General features: G+C 34.6%; 1 protein-coding gene across 1 annotated transcript; it reads left to right on the forward strand.

Annotated features, from left to right (window-relative positions):
- The first annotated feature begins 390 nt into the window (after window positions 1–390).
- LOC101259773 (zinc transporter 4, chloroplastic) lies at window positions 391–3,746 on the forward strand. The gene is made up of 4 exons (XM_004245052.4): window positions 391–768; window positions 858–915; window positions 1,433–2,127; window positions 2,978–3,746. The coding sequence occupies exons 1-4, from the start codon at window positions 754–756 to the stop codon at window positions 3,431–3,433; spliced, it is 1,224 nt and encodes a 407-aa protein (XP_004245100.1). The 5' UTR covers window positions 391–753; the 3' UTR covers window positions 3,434–3,746.
- Window positions 3,747–15,888: the final 12,142 nt, after the last annotated feature.

Genomic DNA, 15,888 nt, shown 5'->3' on the forward strand with positions numbered 1-15,888 from the left:
TTTTCATACCTTTCCATTAAAATAGTTCCCAAAGGTCTGTATACAAATTTGTAATAGCAGTATGCACGAATATCTCAAGTTATGGTCATAATCAAATATCAAGTTATTTTTAATCATTAAAACCTCAATTACAAAGGTGAACATTAACCTACAATACACCGCTTGAATTAGAATTCTACCGCTTTTCAAAATTCACCTCACTTTATCGAAACTATAATTAGTGAACCTAATTTGTATCGTAAAAGTCAACTAGCTAGACAATTAATATTATAAACATATTAACATGCCTGAAACCAATTAGAAGATTATAAATAAATAAAACAAGATTTATTAGTTTATGTAAGTTTTTTTAAAATAATATATAAATAAATAAAACAAGATTTATGAGTTAATGTAAGTTTTTTTTTTAATAAAAATAATTAAGAAAAAAAAAGTTTTTGATGAATTTGATTTGAGTAATAGTATAAGGCAGAGATGTCGACAGAGTGATGCTCATTCTCTTATTTTAGAAGCGACTGTTCTCAAGTCTCTCTCTTGTTGTTTACAAATAATGTCGACATCCAAATCTCCATCTCTGTTTCTTATAATCTTCTATTTTCTCCCCATACCCTTTCCCTTTCTACCAATTATAAGAAAAGGGGTTTTCAAGAATCATTACAATATTCTTGTTAGATTAATATTTTGACAAAAACCCTACAAAGATTTGTGCTTTCTCTGTTTGTTAATTGAAAAGAATTTCATTCCCTCAACCCCATGTCATTCATTGAGGTTCGTTCTTTTATACTTGGTGCCCCCACTTCTTTTATAAGTATTATTGAAAGCTGTGAGTTCTATTCTTATACTTTTATTATTTCCAGGATCTCACGTCTTTGTTTGTTATGGACCATATTAGACAAAAGACTGGTTCTTTATCAGGTAAATTACTAGCTCTAATTGTTATGGGGATTGTGGAAAGGGAAAAACAATTCAATCTTTATTTCTTGGTTTGGCTTCCTTTGGTTTGTTACTGATGAAGAATTCCCAAGAGTAGTTTTTTTTTGTTTTCCGGAATTTTTTTTGTTTGAGGTTCTGATTGGCTACTCATCAGTTATCTGAAAGTTCGATACTGTTTAAATTTAGTTTGCCTGTTTATCAGTAGTTCAATTTTTGAGTCTTATGATGAAACTGGACATTCTTTGCTTTAAGTAGTTGTTATTTTTAACAGTTCTCTCCAAAATGCACTGTTTTTGGAGGATTCTGACCAGCATATCAATTTTGTACTGTTCTGGTTTTTATGAAATGTTGGGGTTATTGACTTCTAAGTTTGAATTGGTATATCTAGTGATTCTTGTCTTCATTTGCTCTGCAACTGGCGGTTGAATCTGTTCAATACTTTAATTATGTAGAAATTGAAATGATTTCGACATTCTTACTATTCTTTTTGTCAAAACAGATACGATTATGCTGAAAGTTTCTGAATCTATTTCCAATACTGCCTGTGGCAGTGCTGTTGATGAGATGGAAGGATGCCGAGATAACTCTGCTGCTCTCACCCTTAAAATAGTGGCTATCTCTGCCATCCTAATAGCTGGTGTTTGTGGAGTTGGCATCCCATTGGTTGGCAAGAAGCACCGATTCCTTCGAACTGACTCTAATCTATTTTTTACTGCTAAAGCCTTCGCTGCTGGTGTCATCCTCGCCACAGGTTTTGTACACATGTTACCAGGTGCCACTTCATCGTTAACTAATCCTTGTCTTCCGAAATCTCCTTGGTCGAAATTCCCTTTTGCTGGTTTTATCGCTATGATGGCTGCATTGGCTACCTTGGTGGTTGACTTTGTTGGGACTCAGTATTATGAAAAGAAACAAGAGAAACAAAACCAAAAAGATCAGACTGATTCAGCCGACTTGGTGTCGGAATCAGCTATTGTACCAGTTGAGCCAAAGCCAAGGAATGAGAAATTGTTTGGTGAAGAAGAAGGTGGTGCAATACACATTGTGGGGATGCATGCGCATGCTGCTCATCACAGACATAGCCATTCACATGAACATGGGGACGTGAGGGAGCATTCCCATGGTCATTCCCACTCCCATAGCTTCGGTGGTGGGGATGAGGAAGGTGGAGTGAGGCATGTTGTTGTTTCTCAGGTAATTTTACTTAAAACTATTTCACACGTCATTGAACGCGTTTCTCTGTACTTCTTGGCTTAAGTTTGTTGTGATTGGAATTCGGTGAATGTTGTCCAAAAGGTTTCGATTATCTCATCAGTTTTGTAGGCTTTAAAGAAATCAATTCCATTTCCTAAATGCCTGCATTTATGAGAAAGAGGATGTTTGGACTTTCTTGTATATCATTCATAGAAACTTGACGTAAATTTTCTTAAATGATTTGTATTTTGAATGAATGTTTTACCAAATTTACGACAACTTGGAAGGTTTTTGTGTAATTGATGAAGAAATTCAATAGACGACTCCAACTTAATTTGGGATAATGGCATATGCAGTTGATTGATTGCAGCTTTCTATAAGTTTCTGTTTCCATGAGCTTTGATGAAGGCATAGACAATTTGTATTGTGCTATTTAATTTCTAACTTTTGGGTGCTCAAGATTTTTGCCCAAACTCTGAGATACTGCATATATTATCATGTGAAATCTAACTTCACATGGGATTGTACCTAAATTCTGTTAAATGCTTCCCTTGGTCAATCAGGTGGCCTTGATTACATATTTTTGCTATGGTGCATCGAGTTGTTCACAGAATTCTTTATGTATTTGCAGATTTATCTTTGTGTATTTCTCATAATATCTGATTTCTTGGGCTGCTTCCTTCCTTGTGTATTTATAAGACTGGGACCAGATTGTTACTTTTATTTAGTCAGCAAATGAGCAAAAGTTTGATTTGCCACGTCTTTGTCAAAATACTTCAATGTTTGTAATACCTGTCAGTTTGATGGTGTTTATATACTTGGTCATTCAAACAAATTCTTTCCCTTGCAGGTCTTGGAGCTTGGGATAGTATCACATTCTATCATAATTGGTGTATCATTGGGTGTCTCAGAAAGTCCATGTACAATAAGACCCTTGCTCGTAGCGTTGTCATTCCACCAGTTCTTTGAAGGCTTTGCATTAGGAGGTTGCATCTCACAGGCACAGTTCAGTTCCCTGCGTTCCACTGTAATGGCAACGTTTTTTGCCATAACAACCCCGTTGGGAATTGCTATAGGGATCGGAGCTGCTTCATCTTACGATCCACATAGCCCAAGAGCTTTGGTTGTGGAAGGGATCCTTAACTCCATATCTGCTGGAATTCTAGTGTACATGGCTTTAGTAGACCTAATAGCTGCAGATTTCTTGAGTAAGAGAATGAGCTGCAATACAAGGCTTCAAGTAGTTTCTTACTTTGCACTATTTTTAGGGGCTGGACTAATGTCCCTTCTTGCAATATGGGCATGAATGTTATTGCATTTAATATATGCATGTAATTTTTTTTGTTTTGGTATCTTATTATTATCCATAAAATCAGCCAAGCAAGCAAGCAATTATTTACAAAAAAAAATTCTTGTCACTTTACTTCTCCTTGAAGGGTGTTTATGTAACAAGTATGGCAACCTTGTAGAGTAGGGTTTGAAGATGGAGTTGCAAACAGAAAAGAGAAAAGAAGAGAAATGTTTCATTTTGGTCATGTAATCAGATAATTTGATGTTCTTTTCTTTGGTTTATGGCTGTTTTCCTTGTTGTGGAATGTGAATAGCATCTTTATAGGAAACTAGATTGTGAATAATTACTCTGCTTTGATGATGGTTCATTTACTTGTATATTTGTTTGATGCATATAACCTCTTTTTGTTTTTGTAGTATAAGAACTAAACAGTGCATCACTTAATGTAATAATAGACTTTCTTTTCATTAGAATCACATGGAGTCGTTTTCACAGTACTCACATTATAGTAATTCTTGAATAAGGTCTATTAGGGATATCATTGGTCCTTAAGCAATATACTAACAATTTTAATGATGACAGTTGACTGTACAACTTAACTAATCCAACTCAGCTTCAGCTAACAACTTTTAGTAACTAATTTTCAGCTTCAAGATTTAGCAATACTCTGCGCATATTCCTCAATACCCCCTTCAGCTAGCTAGGTGATATGAAGATGTTCTTCTTCATACCTAGCTTGGATGTAAGATACTCATGTTGTAGACGACCAAGGCCAGCATGCTGTTCATATACTAAATGGACACAAAACCATCTTGAATCTCTCTCTAATAAAGTGACAATCATTTAGTCCTCTCATGGAAGACAAGGTTAGAAGCAATCTGGATGGCAGGATTGCTGTCACAATGAACAGGTAAGGCCAAAGGCAAACTCAACTCTTTAAAGAGGCCAATCAACCCTGTAACTTCAGCCATGATCCTATACTGTGCTTCTGTAGAACTCCTGGAGATAGTAGGTTGCTTTTTGGACTTGCAAGATATTAAGGATTCCCCAAACTTGATCACATAACCAGTGATGGACCTCCTTGTGTCAAGACAGGAACCCCAATAAAGCATGTGGTTGGGCAGTCCAAAAAATTCCTGAACCTGCAGGAGATTGTTTTATGTACTCCACAACTCTAAGATCATCATCTATATCTGGCAACAATGCATCAGTCAACTTCACATTCATTTCAACTAGTGTTGCAACATGCTTGGAACTTGCTAAGCCTAAATCTAAAATTATCTCCAATGCATATTTTCTCTGATCACTATTTCTAGCAAAATCTATCCCTAACAAGTATCTAACTGATCCTAGATCCTTAATCTTGAAATTATTTTGTAGCACCTGTATAGTATCATTTATCAGTTGCAAGTTGCTACCAGTGACCAATATTATCTTTAACGTAAATCAAAACAATCACAATGACTTCATTAGACCTCTTAATCCAAGTGACTCTGCTGAAATCCAGCAGCCAACAATGCCTAAGTCAAATTGACATTTCATTGCCATGACGCTTGCTTAAGGCCATACAGTGTCTTAAGCAGTCTGCATGCAGGCTGGGCTGTAGAATTGTCATGAGTAAAACCTTGAGGCAACCGCATATAAACCTACTCCACCAAACCACCTTGTAAAAATGCATTGTACATCCATTTGTTGGACATCCCACCCCTTAGTGGCAGCTAAGGTGAGCATTGTCCAGACAATAACCATTTTAACAACTGAAGAAAAAGTCTCCTGATAATCCAGTTGTAGCCCTTTGCTACCATTCTAGCCTAAATCTTTCAACTTCACCAGTGGCCTTGTACATAATCTTGTACACCCATTTGCAACCTATGTCCGTCTTGCCAATTGGCAGTGAAACTATCTTTCAATGCGTGTATCTCTTCTTTTATAGCAGACACCCGAAAGACAATTTGATTATATGAGCATGGGTCAGTGTCTGCTGAGATGTTAGCAATACAATACTGATATGAATGTGACAAATTGTCATAATCAAGACTATCTGCAAGAGAGTCTAAATAATGAGAGTTTGATCTTTGACTTAATAGTCACAAAATCCTTCTGCCATGTTGGAGGTCTGTGAGTCCTAATGGACTGTCTCCTTCCAAGTGGTGGACTCATATGAGGATCCTCAAAAACAGTTGTGGTTGGTTCTAACTCTTTAGGATGAGACACATGAAGAGGATAGGGAAAGATCCAATAGAACTGCCACGGACATTATTATCATTAGCATCCTGATTATTGACATCCTGGGAATCATGATCAGGAAGCAACATGCATTATTACTCAGTACAATATGCTGCTTATCATCAGCAACTTGAGTGTGAAGTGGAAAGACGGATTCATCAAAAACAACATCCCTACTGATAAAGAAGACTTAATTGTGAAGATCATATAGTTTGTAACCCTTTTGTGTGGTACCATAACCCATAAGTACTGATCTAGCATTTATCTACTCTCAATAACTTAGTGGCGTAACACAAACATCCAATCACTCTCATATAAGACAAGTCATGGGGTCTGTTATGCATCATCTCTAAAAGGGATTTATTACTCAAAACATTGGCGGGAATCTGTTAAACATATGAACTGCAGCTAGAAAACATTCACCCCAAAATTTGATTGGAAGTTGCCACTAATTTTTGATAGCTCTTGCAATCTCCATTACATGTCTATGTTTTCTTTCCACTACACCATATTATTGGGGTGTACATGGACAAGAACTCTAAGAAGTAAACAACTCATCCACCTGTGCATTGACGAGCACAAACACACTATAAGTTTAGTGTTTCGCTACTCAAAGATAGTATAGTATAAAGATCGGTTTCACAGGAATTGGTACAAATAACAATTCAATGAAATCTTGCTAACTATTATTCAAGTGATCAAAAGAAAGTCGATTGTGGTTATGAACCACTTTTATAGACTAAATAATAATTAAAATCAATTGGTAACTATGAAGATTATATCAATAGTAAAAGATAGGGTACAAGACTAACAAGTGCATAATGATAGTTGGGATTTGACTACATTCATTTATCACATCTAAAGTTCTATCGATTCTCTCGAATTCGATAGCTTATTAGAGTATCCTTTAAGCCTTAAATTTTTCTTCCGAGTAAATCTCAAGTAAAAGAATAAACCAATTATACCCCAGTGATTCTACTATGCAAAAACATGTCAATGGTTGTTCTTAAGGAAGTAATGTCCTTTGACTATTTTTCCTTGAGATTTAATTAATAATTATCAACAGGTTCCTTCTATTACTTCAGAAAAAATATATTGATTAAATTCAACAAAACTATGCAACAATATTCACCAAGATATTCCTCTTTCAATTAAATAAAATAATGAACAAGGTTGCAATTTAATTCAAATTTCCAAAACAAGTTCAAGCATAAGAATGAAAATTAAAATCCCAACAAATTTATCAATACAACATGTTTGTCAAATACCCTCTAGGAATCTGCTCCATGGATGAGAATAAGTTTACTAAGAATAAAAGAGAAAAAGAGAACATAGCCATCAACTTTGAATCCCAACTTTCGTTTTAGAGTAAAGTAGTTTATCACGTTTTCTCTCCTCCTGCTTGTCGTCGCTCTCACTGCTCCTTTTTCTCGATAAACTCGCCTTGGGGAAAGCTCCAACATCATATATCATAGGGTTTCCTTCAAAATTCCAAAAACACCCTTCATTTAATTATTTCATGCCTCTCTGTTGCGGGCGTGCCGTTAGAAACCTAAGTGCACGACCGGCGCACGGAGAGGCAGCAACTTCAAAAACCCAGCATGCGGGCGCGCCGCCGAGAGTCCCGAGCACGCGACCAGCACGCGAAGAGGAAAAATATTTGACAACTGTTTCACGAGGGCGTGCTGCTGGACACGCGGACAAGCATCACTTGCAAATGTCTTTTTTTTCCCTTTTATTCACCCTTTAGCATTCTTATTGGTAATTTCACTAATCATGTTCGACAGTTGAATTAACAACCCTACACACATGAAAAGTAGACCAATAATTGCGAAATTTATACTCAAAATTTATCTAAATTAACTCATTTCATTGCCTATCTTGCATTGAAAAATTCTATATCATTGTATGATCTATAACACTTTACTTGGACATTATATTCACTTTGAATCATAACAGGAAGTTTCTTCAATACACTAAAGTTATCAGACTTAAGATGCATTAGATATATCCAAGTCCATCTAGAGTAGTCATCCACTAATGTAAGAAAAACCTCATTTTATTATGAGTCGCAACCTTATATGGTCTCCATACATCCATATGAACTAAATTAAAATATTTTGAGCTTCTAGAGTTACTATTTGGAAATGACAATCTAATTTGCCTAGCAAATGGGCAAATATTACAACAATTCAACATGAAATTTCTTTTATTGGCAAACATATCTATCTTCTCAAGTACATTCACGGGGATGTGACCTAGTCTTTTATACCAAGTTTCACCATCAGCTGAGGCTTCCTTCAATGCTGTCAAACTCTTATGTTGTCCCGTATCTTACAGTTGAGAAGATTTTAAAATGTATAGAACATCATCCTCTTCACAAATATCCTTCAGTTTTTCAATGAAGAGAATGAAGAGATCTTGGAGAAGGTAAAAATCAAGATAGAAAATAGCACAACATTGTAATTTTCTACTCAATTTAGCCATTGAAAGGAGATTAAAATTAAAATCTGGCACACATAATACATTCTGAACTGCATTACCTCCTTGCAATTGAGAACCACCTGAATGTGTGACTTTAGCTGAGTCACCATTTGAAAGTTGCACCTGACCTGAACTTTTCACAGTTAATCCATGATTCAACAAGCTTGTAGTACCAATTATATGATCAATTTCTCTACTGTCAACTATCCAATTAAAATTAGAGGTTGAGCGAGTGAACTGAGATTTTCCTACAAATATACCTGCAATATTGACCTTGCCACTGGTAGATGTTTCATCAGTTGCAATTCCATCATGGATAAATAGTTTGTTCAACATCTAAAGAATCTTATTGTATTGGTTGGGTGCAATGTAGAGAACAACACCATCTCCAATACCTCAATTGATTTCATAGTGTTGTAATACTTGGTGTGCAGTACTTTCATCCAAGTGTTGCATCTTGTCAATATGAACACGATATCATAGTTTGTGGAGACATTGTTTGCTAATTTTCCCTTATAGTTGGTAGGATAACCAATTAGCTGGTAACAAATTTTCTTGAAGTGCCCATGTTTGTGACAGTGAGTACAATACTTCAATTTGTTGCAATCAGCTCGATTGTGTCCCTTCATCTCACAGAGATCACAAACAAGTGTCCACCCTTTGTGATTTATGAAATTTAAAATTTTCTGAGCCACGAGAACCACCATAACCTCCTACTCATGGACCTCTAGAGTTTTTATTTTCATAACTATTTCCTCCAAATCTATTAGTGAACTAGGAATTAAAATCAACTTTCCCCCGATATTATAATGATCTCCACTTAGTTTTCCTTTGCTTTCATCTTGAATTATCATAGCATAACACTGATCAACAATAGGTGGTTTACTCATCATGAGAATCTGAATACTAGCATGACTATAGTTGTCAGTTAGGCCCATTAAAACTGTAAAAGTTTCTGCCTAAACATTCTATCAATATAATCCTTAGATCGTGCTCAATTACAAGATGGAGGGGGAACAATTGAATCAAATTCATCGCATAGATCCTTTAATTTGGTATAGTAGACTGAAACTGGGGAAATACCTTGAGTGTTGTGACAATTGCCTTGTGCAAGTGAAACATTTTGGATGTATTAACTTTATCGAAATGTACTTTCATATCATTCCAAACTAAAGCTGCATCTGCACAAAAAAGGATTCCACTCACTAGTTCCTTGCCTACTTTGCTCATAAGCCATGAAACTACCATCACATTGCATCGATCCCATTGTTTCTTCTAAGAATCGATTATATAACTAGCACGCTTGATGTTTCCATCAACAAAGTCTAATTTGTTCTTAGTCAACAGTCAATTCCATTGCTCTGCTCCATAAAGTGTAGTTCTCCATTCTTGTGAGTTGAATTTCAGTTTTTAATGCTCCTAAAACATCAAAAGAGGATAGATACATAGGATGATCATGATCAATTTGTAACATTTCGGAAAATCATATGTCTAATGAAGAGCCTAGTATGCCCTTAGGATAACCTATTAGGGGTACATAGGCACCCCAATGCTCAATATTGAGAAATATTGGGCATAGTATAGAAAAATTGGCTAAGGGATATTAGCCAATTTTCTATATTCGAATAAGAAATATATATTATTTTGGGTTGTCTAACCCCAATCCAAGATTAATCTTAAGTAAATGTACCTGCAAGGAAGACTCTAAGCTAAAAATAATAGCATTCACATAATACATATGAAGTACTAGGCATCCAAGTGTCAAGCCTAGTACTATTCCACATGACCAAGTACATAGTGAGGATCTTTGGGAGAACAAGTAAACATTTCCAAATGAACCATAAATAATAGTTAGTTGGTAAAGTACAACCAACCCATGTGCAAGACATGTGAAGAATCTTCCAAAGGAGGGGACCCCCTAACCGAATTCGATTAGGGTAGTTAGGGGGGAAAACATGCACAAGGGACCACTCCATGTGGGGCCTAAATTCCTAACCAAATCTAGGTCATAAATAACTATCCTAACTAGATAAATAACTGAGGACTAACCGAAATGGACCCATTAGTGCACCCGACAACCTAGGACCAAAACCGGGTTGATACTAACCTAGGTTAAAGAGACAACCTAGTAGCTAACCTAGGTTGGTCCAAAAGGTTAGTTATGGTCCTAATAACTTAGGGGTACTTTAGTAATTCACCTAAGTTACCTAATTAATTAGTTTAACAACTTAATTAATTAATTTAAAAGGGCTAAAACCGAAACTACAAAGGAAATTTCCACATTTCGGTACAAGAAAGGGACAACCTAGTACCTAACCTAGAATGGTCCAAAGAGTTGGTTAAGGTCCTAAAAACCTAGGGATACTATATTAATTACCCTAGGATACCTATTTAATTAATTTAGAAACTTAATTAATTAATTTAAAGGGGAAAATCAAAATCACAAAGCAATTGCAGATCTCGTTTTAAAACAAGAAAAAGACAACCTAGTACCTAACCTAGGATGGTTGAAAGGATTGGTTATGGTCCTAACGACTTATGGGTACTTTAGTAATTAGATTAGGTCACCTAATTAATTATATTAGATATTTAATTAATTGTTTTAAATGATCAAAACGAAATCCTTTCACTAACCTAGTATAATTCAAAAAACATCCTAGTACTTAACCTGGGATGGTCCTAAAGGGTTGATTATAGTTCCAATGACTTAGGGGTACTTTAGTAATTACCCTAGGTCCCTAAATTGATTAAATTAAGGATTTAATTAATTAATATAAAGTCAAAATGTTGAACGAAACCATAGTCAACACCAATTTCCAAATTTGACTATGTGTTATGTTCTCCTATGTTTAGTCAACTTAGGAGAGGTTTTTTGGTAATTGGTTAATTAGTTTATTAAATTAACTTTTTAAACCTAAGTTGTATAATTCAATATCAGTTCTTAAACCTAAAAATCACGTTCAAACTCGTAGAAAAGGCAACACAAAAACAGCAAGCAACAAATGCAAGAAAAAGTCAGAAAATTATCGATTTCTCTAGGGCGATTTCGAGGTTTTCTCAAGGTTTTATTCAAGACGGTCTTCGTGTATTAAGTTCTACATAAGGTATGGATTTCTCTCCTGGACTTCTTTCTCCAAGAGAACTTTCCTTCCAACGATTCAAAGATATTGAAAACTAGGGTTGTTCCCGTGTTCTCATCGAACTCCTTGACCCTAGTATCTTTTTCGATTTCATGTTGAATAGGTTAGAGATCATGTTGTTGGTATGTGGTGCTTACTGATTTTATGTGTAATGTTCTTGAATGATGAATGTGGCATGAACCTATGAACTTAAGATCGTATGAAACTAATGTTTACAACGTGAATTAAGAACTGATCATATGTTAGTTACGTCCGTAAATGTCAAGTGTTAATGTGTGTGTGAAGAATGTTGTCTTGCTATTTTGTAACGTGTGAAGATGCTAAAGTCATCAAATGTTAATATTATGCTGTCCAATATGTATTGGAAAACATTATCCTAAAGTCATGAACTAAGATTTGCTTAAGAGACAACTTTGAAATCACATCTTGAATGAATTGACTATCTGGTTTCAATAAAAATTGGCTAACACTACTTGGTCAAAACGAATGCATGCTAATGGAAAGGAGCTTATGTAAATGATTAAAAGATTGGCTAATGTTCATACATATTCAATTTAAGTATGGACATATGTACAATTGGCCTATGCCAATAAAATGGTTTGCTAGTTTAATTAACATCCCAAATCTTGAGCCAATACTAATCATATGTCAATTCTTGTGTAGTAAGAGTATCAAGTATACTAAAAGCACTTCTAAATTAACTCAATGAATCCATAACCAAGGGCATGCTATTCATTGGGAAAACTCTCAACATGCTCTACAAGAATGAACTATGAATATATGTAACTCATAAAAAGAAGTGCTCATCGTCCATAAACGATGAAATGAAACTATTACACTAAAGTAAGTAAGTAAAGTGAGTTATAACATAATTAAAGGGGTATAAATAAAGTAAATGACCATAATAGGGTGTTAAAGAAAGTGAGACAAATCTCACTTACACCTAATCTACTTTGTTAAAAGAATACTCAAGAATGAAGGTGTTAGAATGTGTGAGACTAGTCTTATTAACACCTAAGGATGATATGTAAGGACAATTCACATTCATCAATGTAAAGTAAGGATGATATGTAAGGATAATTCACATTTTATCAATGTAAAGTAAGGACTACAAGTCATCAAAAGAGTAAATAAATCTCAATCACATTCTATATGTAAGTGTAAGGACAGTTCACACTTAATACGTAAAGAAGAGATGAGAAATCATCTAATGAGTTATGACTACCTCATGCCAGAAGCAAGCTTCGATGATGTATGAGTTGAATGTAAATAGGAACTTTAAACCGAGCACCGATAGGCTAGTTATGAGTGGTGATGCCTTCTTTCGGGAAGGGAGGAGGTTCACGTAATTGTCATGAGATGAGACTTTCCACCAAGGTGGGTATGAGTCTCCCTAAATCTCCTAGTCTTTGAACTATGCTGCCAACATAGGGAACTAGCCAGTGGTTTTCCACCTAAGCGAGCCAGGGATGTTTTAGTTTTACCTTGGCCAGTGACTCCACCTCTTTTTGATGTGGGGAAGACACAGGATTTCATGAGCTCACATGATCTATGTCGGTTAAAGTTAAAGTTTCTCAAAGTATGAAAGATAAATAAATGAACGATACTGAAGGTGTTTGTGCAAGACAATCATGAGGTGAAATCAGATTCAAGTAATGACATTAGGTCATTCTTGGTCATTGCACTTCATGATCTCGATGAGAGTCTTAAAATTCATCCTAGGTATAGATGGTGTTTACATCAGTCTACTAATGAATGAAATGAATAATGTGAAGTACAAATGAATGAATAAAGCAGACTCTGTGTTTGCTAATAAAAAAGGCCGTCGGGTTGAGGTCCCATATGTTGGGCCCTCACTTGAGATGTCTTAATGCTACATACACAATTCCAAGGTCTCGTAGATATAAAATGTATAATATATAAAACATGAAAACGTTAAATAAATAACCCATAACCTCCTTAACATGAAAGTAATGAAATCAATGGAATAATCAATAGAGAATGGCTTATGAAATGTAATGAATATATAGTGTAACGAATGACTTGCTGTAAGAATAGTCAAAGCATGTCCAATGAAGTTTACAATAAGTAAAGGGTACATCTAATAATGAATCTTCATGTCATGAAAATGAACAAAGCCAAATAAAATTGGCTTATAATGACTTCCTTTATTAGGAAAATATCAAAGACAATAATGAATTCAAATATTCTTATCCAAAATGATTAACTAATGTATTTAGTCAATAAAGATTAGATTATAAAAAAATTCATGCCCAAAGTAAGCTAGATCATAAGCTTTAATGATATGCCCCAAGAACTATGCAGATTATGGAATCAACTAAAGAATGAGTATAGTCAATAAGTATTGACTTATAAATATATTCATGCCAAACTGTAGTTAATTCATTTTCTTAATCTCTTGAATTACTTACTTGATTCATTGTGGGTATGGGACTACAATTAATCATTGCACTTGTAAGTAAAATATAGGACCAAAGGAGTTATTGAACTACACAACAAGAAGAAGAAAAATAATGAAAAATAATCTAAGTGTACAAACAGGAGCTCTCGGCCTGAGAGGATCAAAATCTCAAATCTTCACCCCAGTTGTTCTAAAATTATGTTTATGATACTAATGTCTTGTAATCATATAGAAAATCAGTTGTGTGCTTTGAATGAATTAAAATACATCATATTCATCAAAATTCACAACCAACGAATTAAGAAAGTCTAGTGACTAGACTTTCCAGAAATAACATGTCGTTTAGGAAGAGCTTTCCTTGATCATGCATAGCTTAATGTGTATGTGTGCATACACCCATACTTAGTACAAGTAGTGTATAACCCCCTACTATTTACTATTTTATAGATGCAAGTTAAAGGACATATTGACAACTCTTGTAGCGGTTTGGACATCAGCGTTTCTCCAGACCATTAAATAGGGTCCTCTTGATTTCGAGGAAGCTACAGTTTTAGTCTAGTCTTAGTTTTAGACATAGCTAGTGGATGTTGTCACCAGTTTTTCTTTCGTACTTTCATTTCAAAGATTTTGTAATAAGTTCGTGTTTGGCAAAAATATTTATGATATATTCTTATTCTGTTTCGAATTGATTCTTATGATAGATGGTTGTTACATTTATGTTGAGCTTAGTATATGACGAATTCAACAAATAACTATATGAAGTCTATGTATACTTCATACGTTTAAAAGTTTTAAATTTTCCTCTAAATTTAACCATATGAATGTGATGAATGCAAGAAGAGGCTTGTCTGCGACCTCTGAGAGGTCAACAACGCCGATGGCGATTCAGATTCCAGAATTCTGGTCGTTACACTATTTTTCTTGTCATTGATGCTTCCTCAAGATCTGCGGATTCGGTGTTTAAATTAAGCTAAAAGTTCACAGAAATTGAATTCTACTCTGATACCATAACAATTTTACTGATGAAGTGTAGAAAAAGAAATGGAATAACTGCTTTGTGAAGAGAAGAAGAAGAATGTTATGACTATAGATTTCCTTTCATATTGAATAAATTAATTACAATCTAATGATATTATGTCATATATTATTATAAGTATGAACCTCCTAACCCCAAAGTTGATTTACCATTTAACCCTACAATATTTTTTAAATATTAATTTATTAGAAATATTAGTTAAATATTAATTTATTATAAATTAATTTAAATTTGCTGACAACCTAATTAATTTTCTGAAACATACACTTCTTTTTTATCGCCCCTCGCGATTGCTCTTTTCTTTTCAGAAACGTATCCTTCATGTTCAAATTACCTGCTATTGCTGTAACAGTCGTGCTGCTCAACCTTTCCTTCTGCAATGCTCAAGTTCCATTCCTTAAATTATTCATTCTTCCAAAACTTTTCAGATACTTCACTCATATGTATAAATGTCTCCAAGAACCTGTTGTTGTCCATTAAAGCTCTATTTCTCTTTTCTGTGCCTGAATGAAATTCATCATTACTCGGTAAAAATTGTTCCTGCTTTTTTTTGTTGCATAATAGTTACTGCCAATGGTGAACAAAACTGTGATCATGCATGAAAGACATGACAATCAAAGAGTCCCATGTACATTCTGATCATAAGAACTATAACCCTTGGATTGGTCTAGTTCCATGTATTGTTTTCCATCACCATGTTGAGTCATCCCAAGCTAGCATATCATCAATAGTTTCTTGGGCAATAATGTCGTGATTTCTTCTCTGTTGTGTCATTATATGTGTAAAATTGTTTTTTTCGTTTCAGTGAAAGTATGCAAAGTGCTCAAGTAGAAAGTTTAACGAGATGATATGAACAACCTGTGATGTATAACACGTCTTCAGTTCCTTTTTGCTTCTAATCTATTTTTTCCTCTTTTAATCATTCAGTTTTGTTAAATATTGTTTGTGGGTTTTAAACACTGCATGTGTTTTACTTTGATGAAATGGATAATAAGAGAGGGCGTTTTCTTAAGGTTAATCTACTTTACTAACCTTGAAACTTTGGTTTCGCTCTATTTTGCTGCTAATTAAAAATATATGTACACCCTTAGTTTTCTTGCACATTGCGATCTGTTTTACTTGTAGTATTATAACAATAGAACACCGTAAGCATAATTTGTTA

The sequence above is a fragment of the Solanum lycopersicum genome, chromosome 8 (genome assembly GCF_036512215.1).
Source record: "Solanum lycopersicum chromosome 8, SLM_r2.1".
NCBI lineage: Eukaryota > Viridiplantae > Streptophyta > Magnoliopsida > Solanales > Solanaceae > Solanum > Solanum lycopersicum.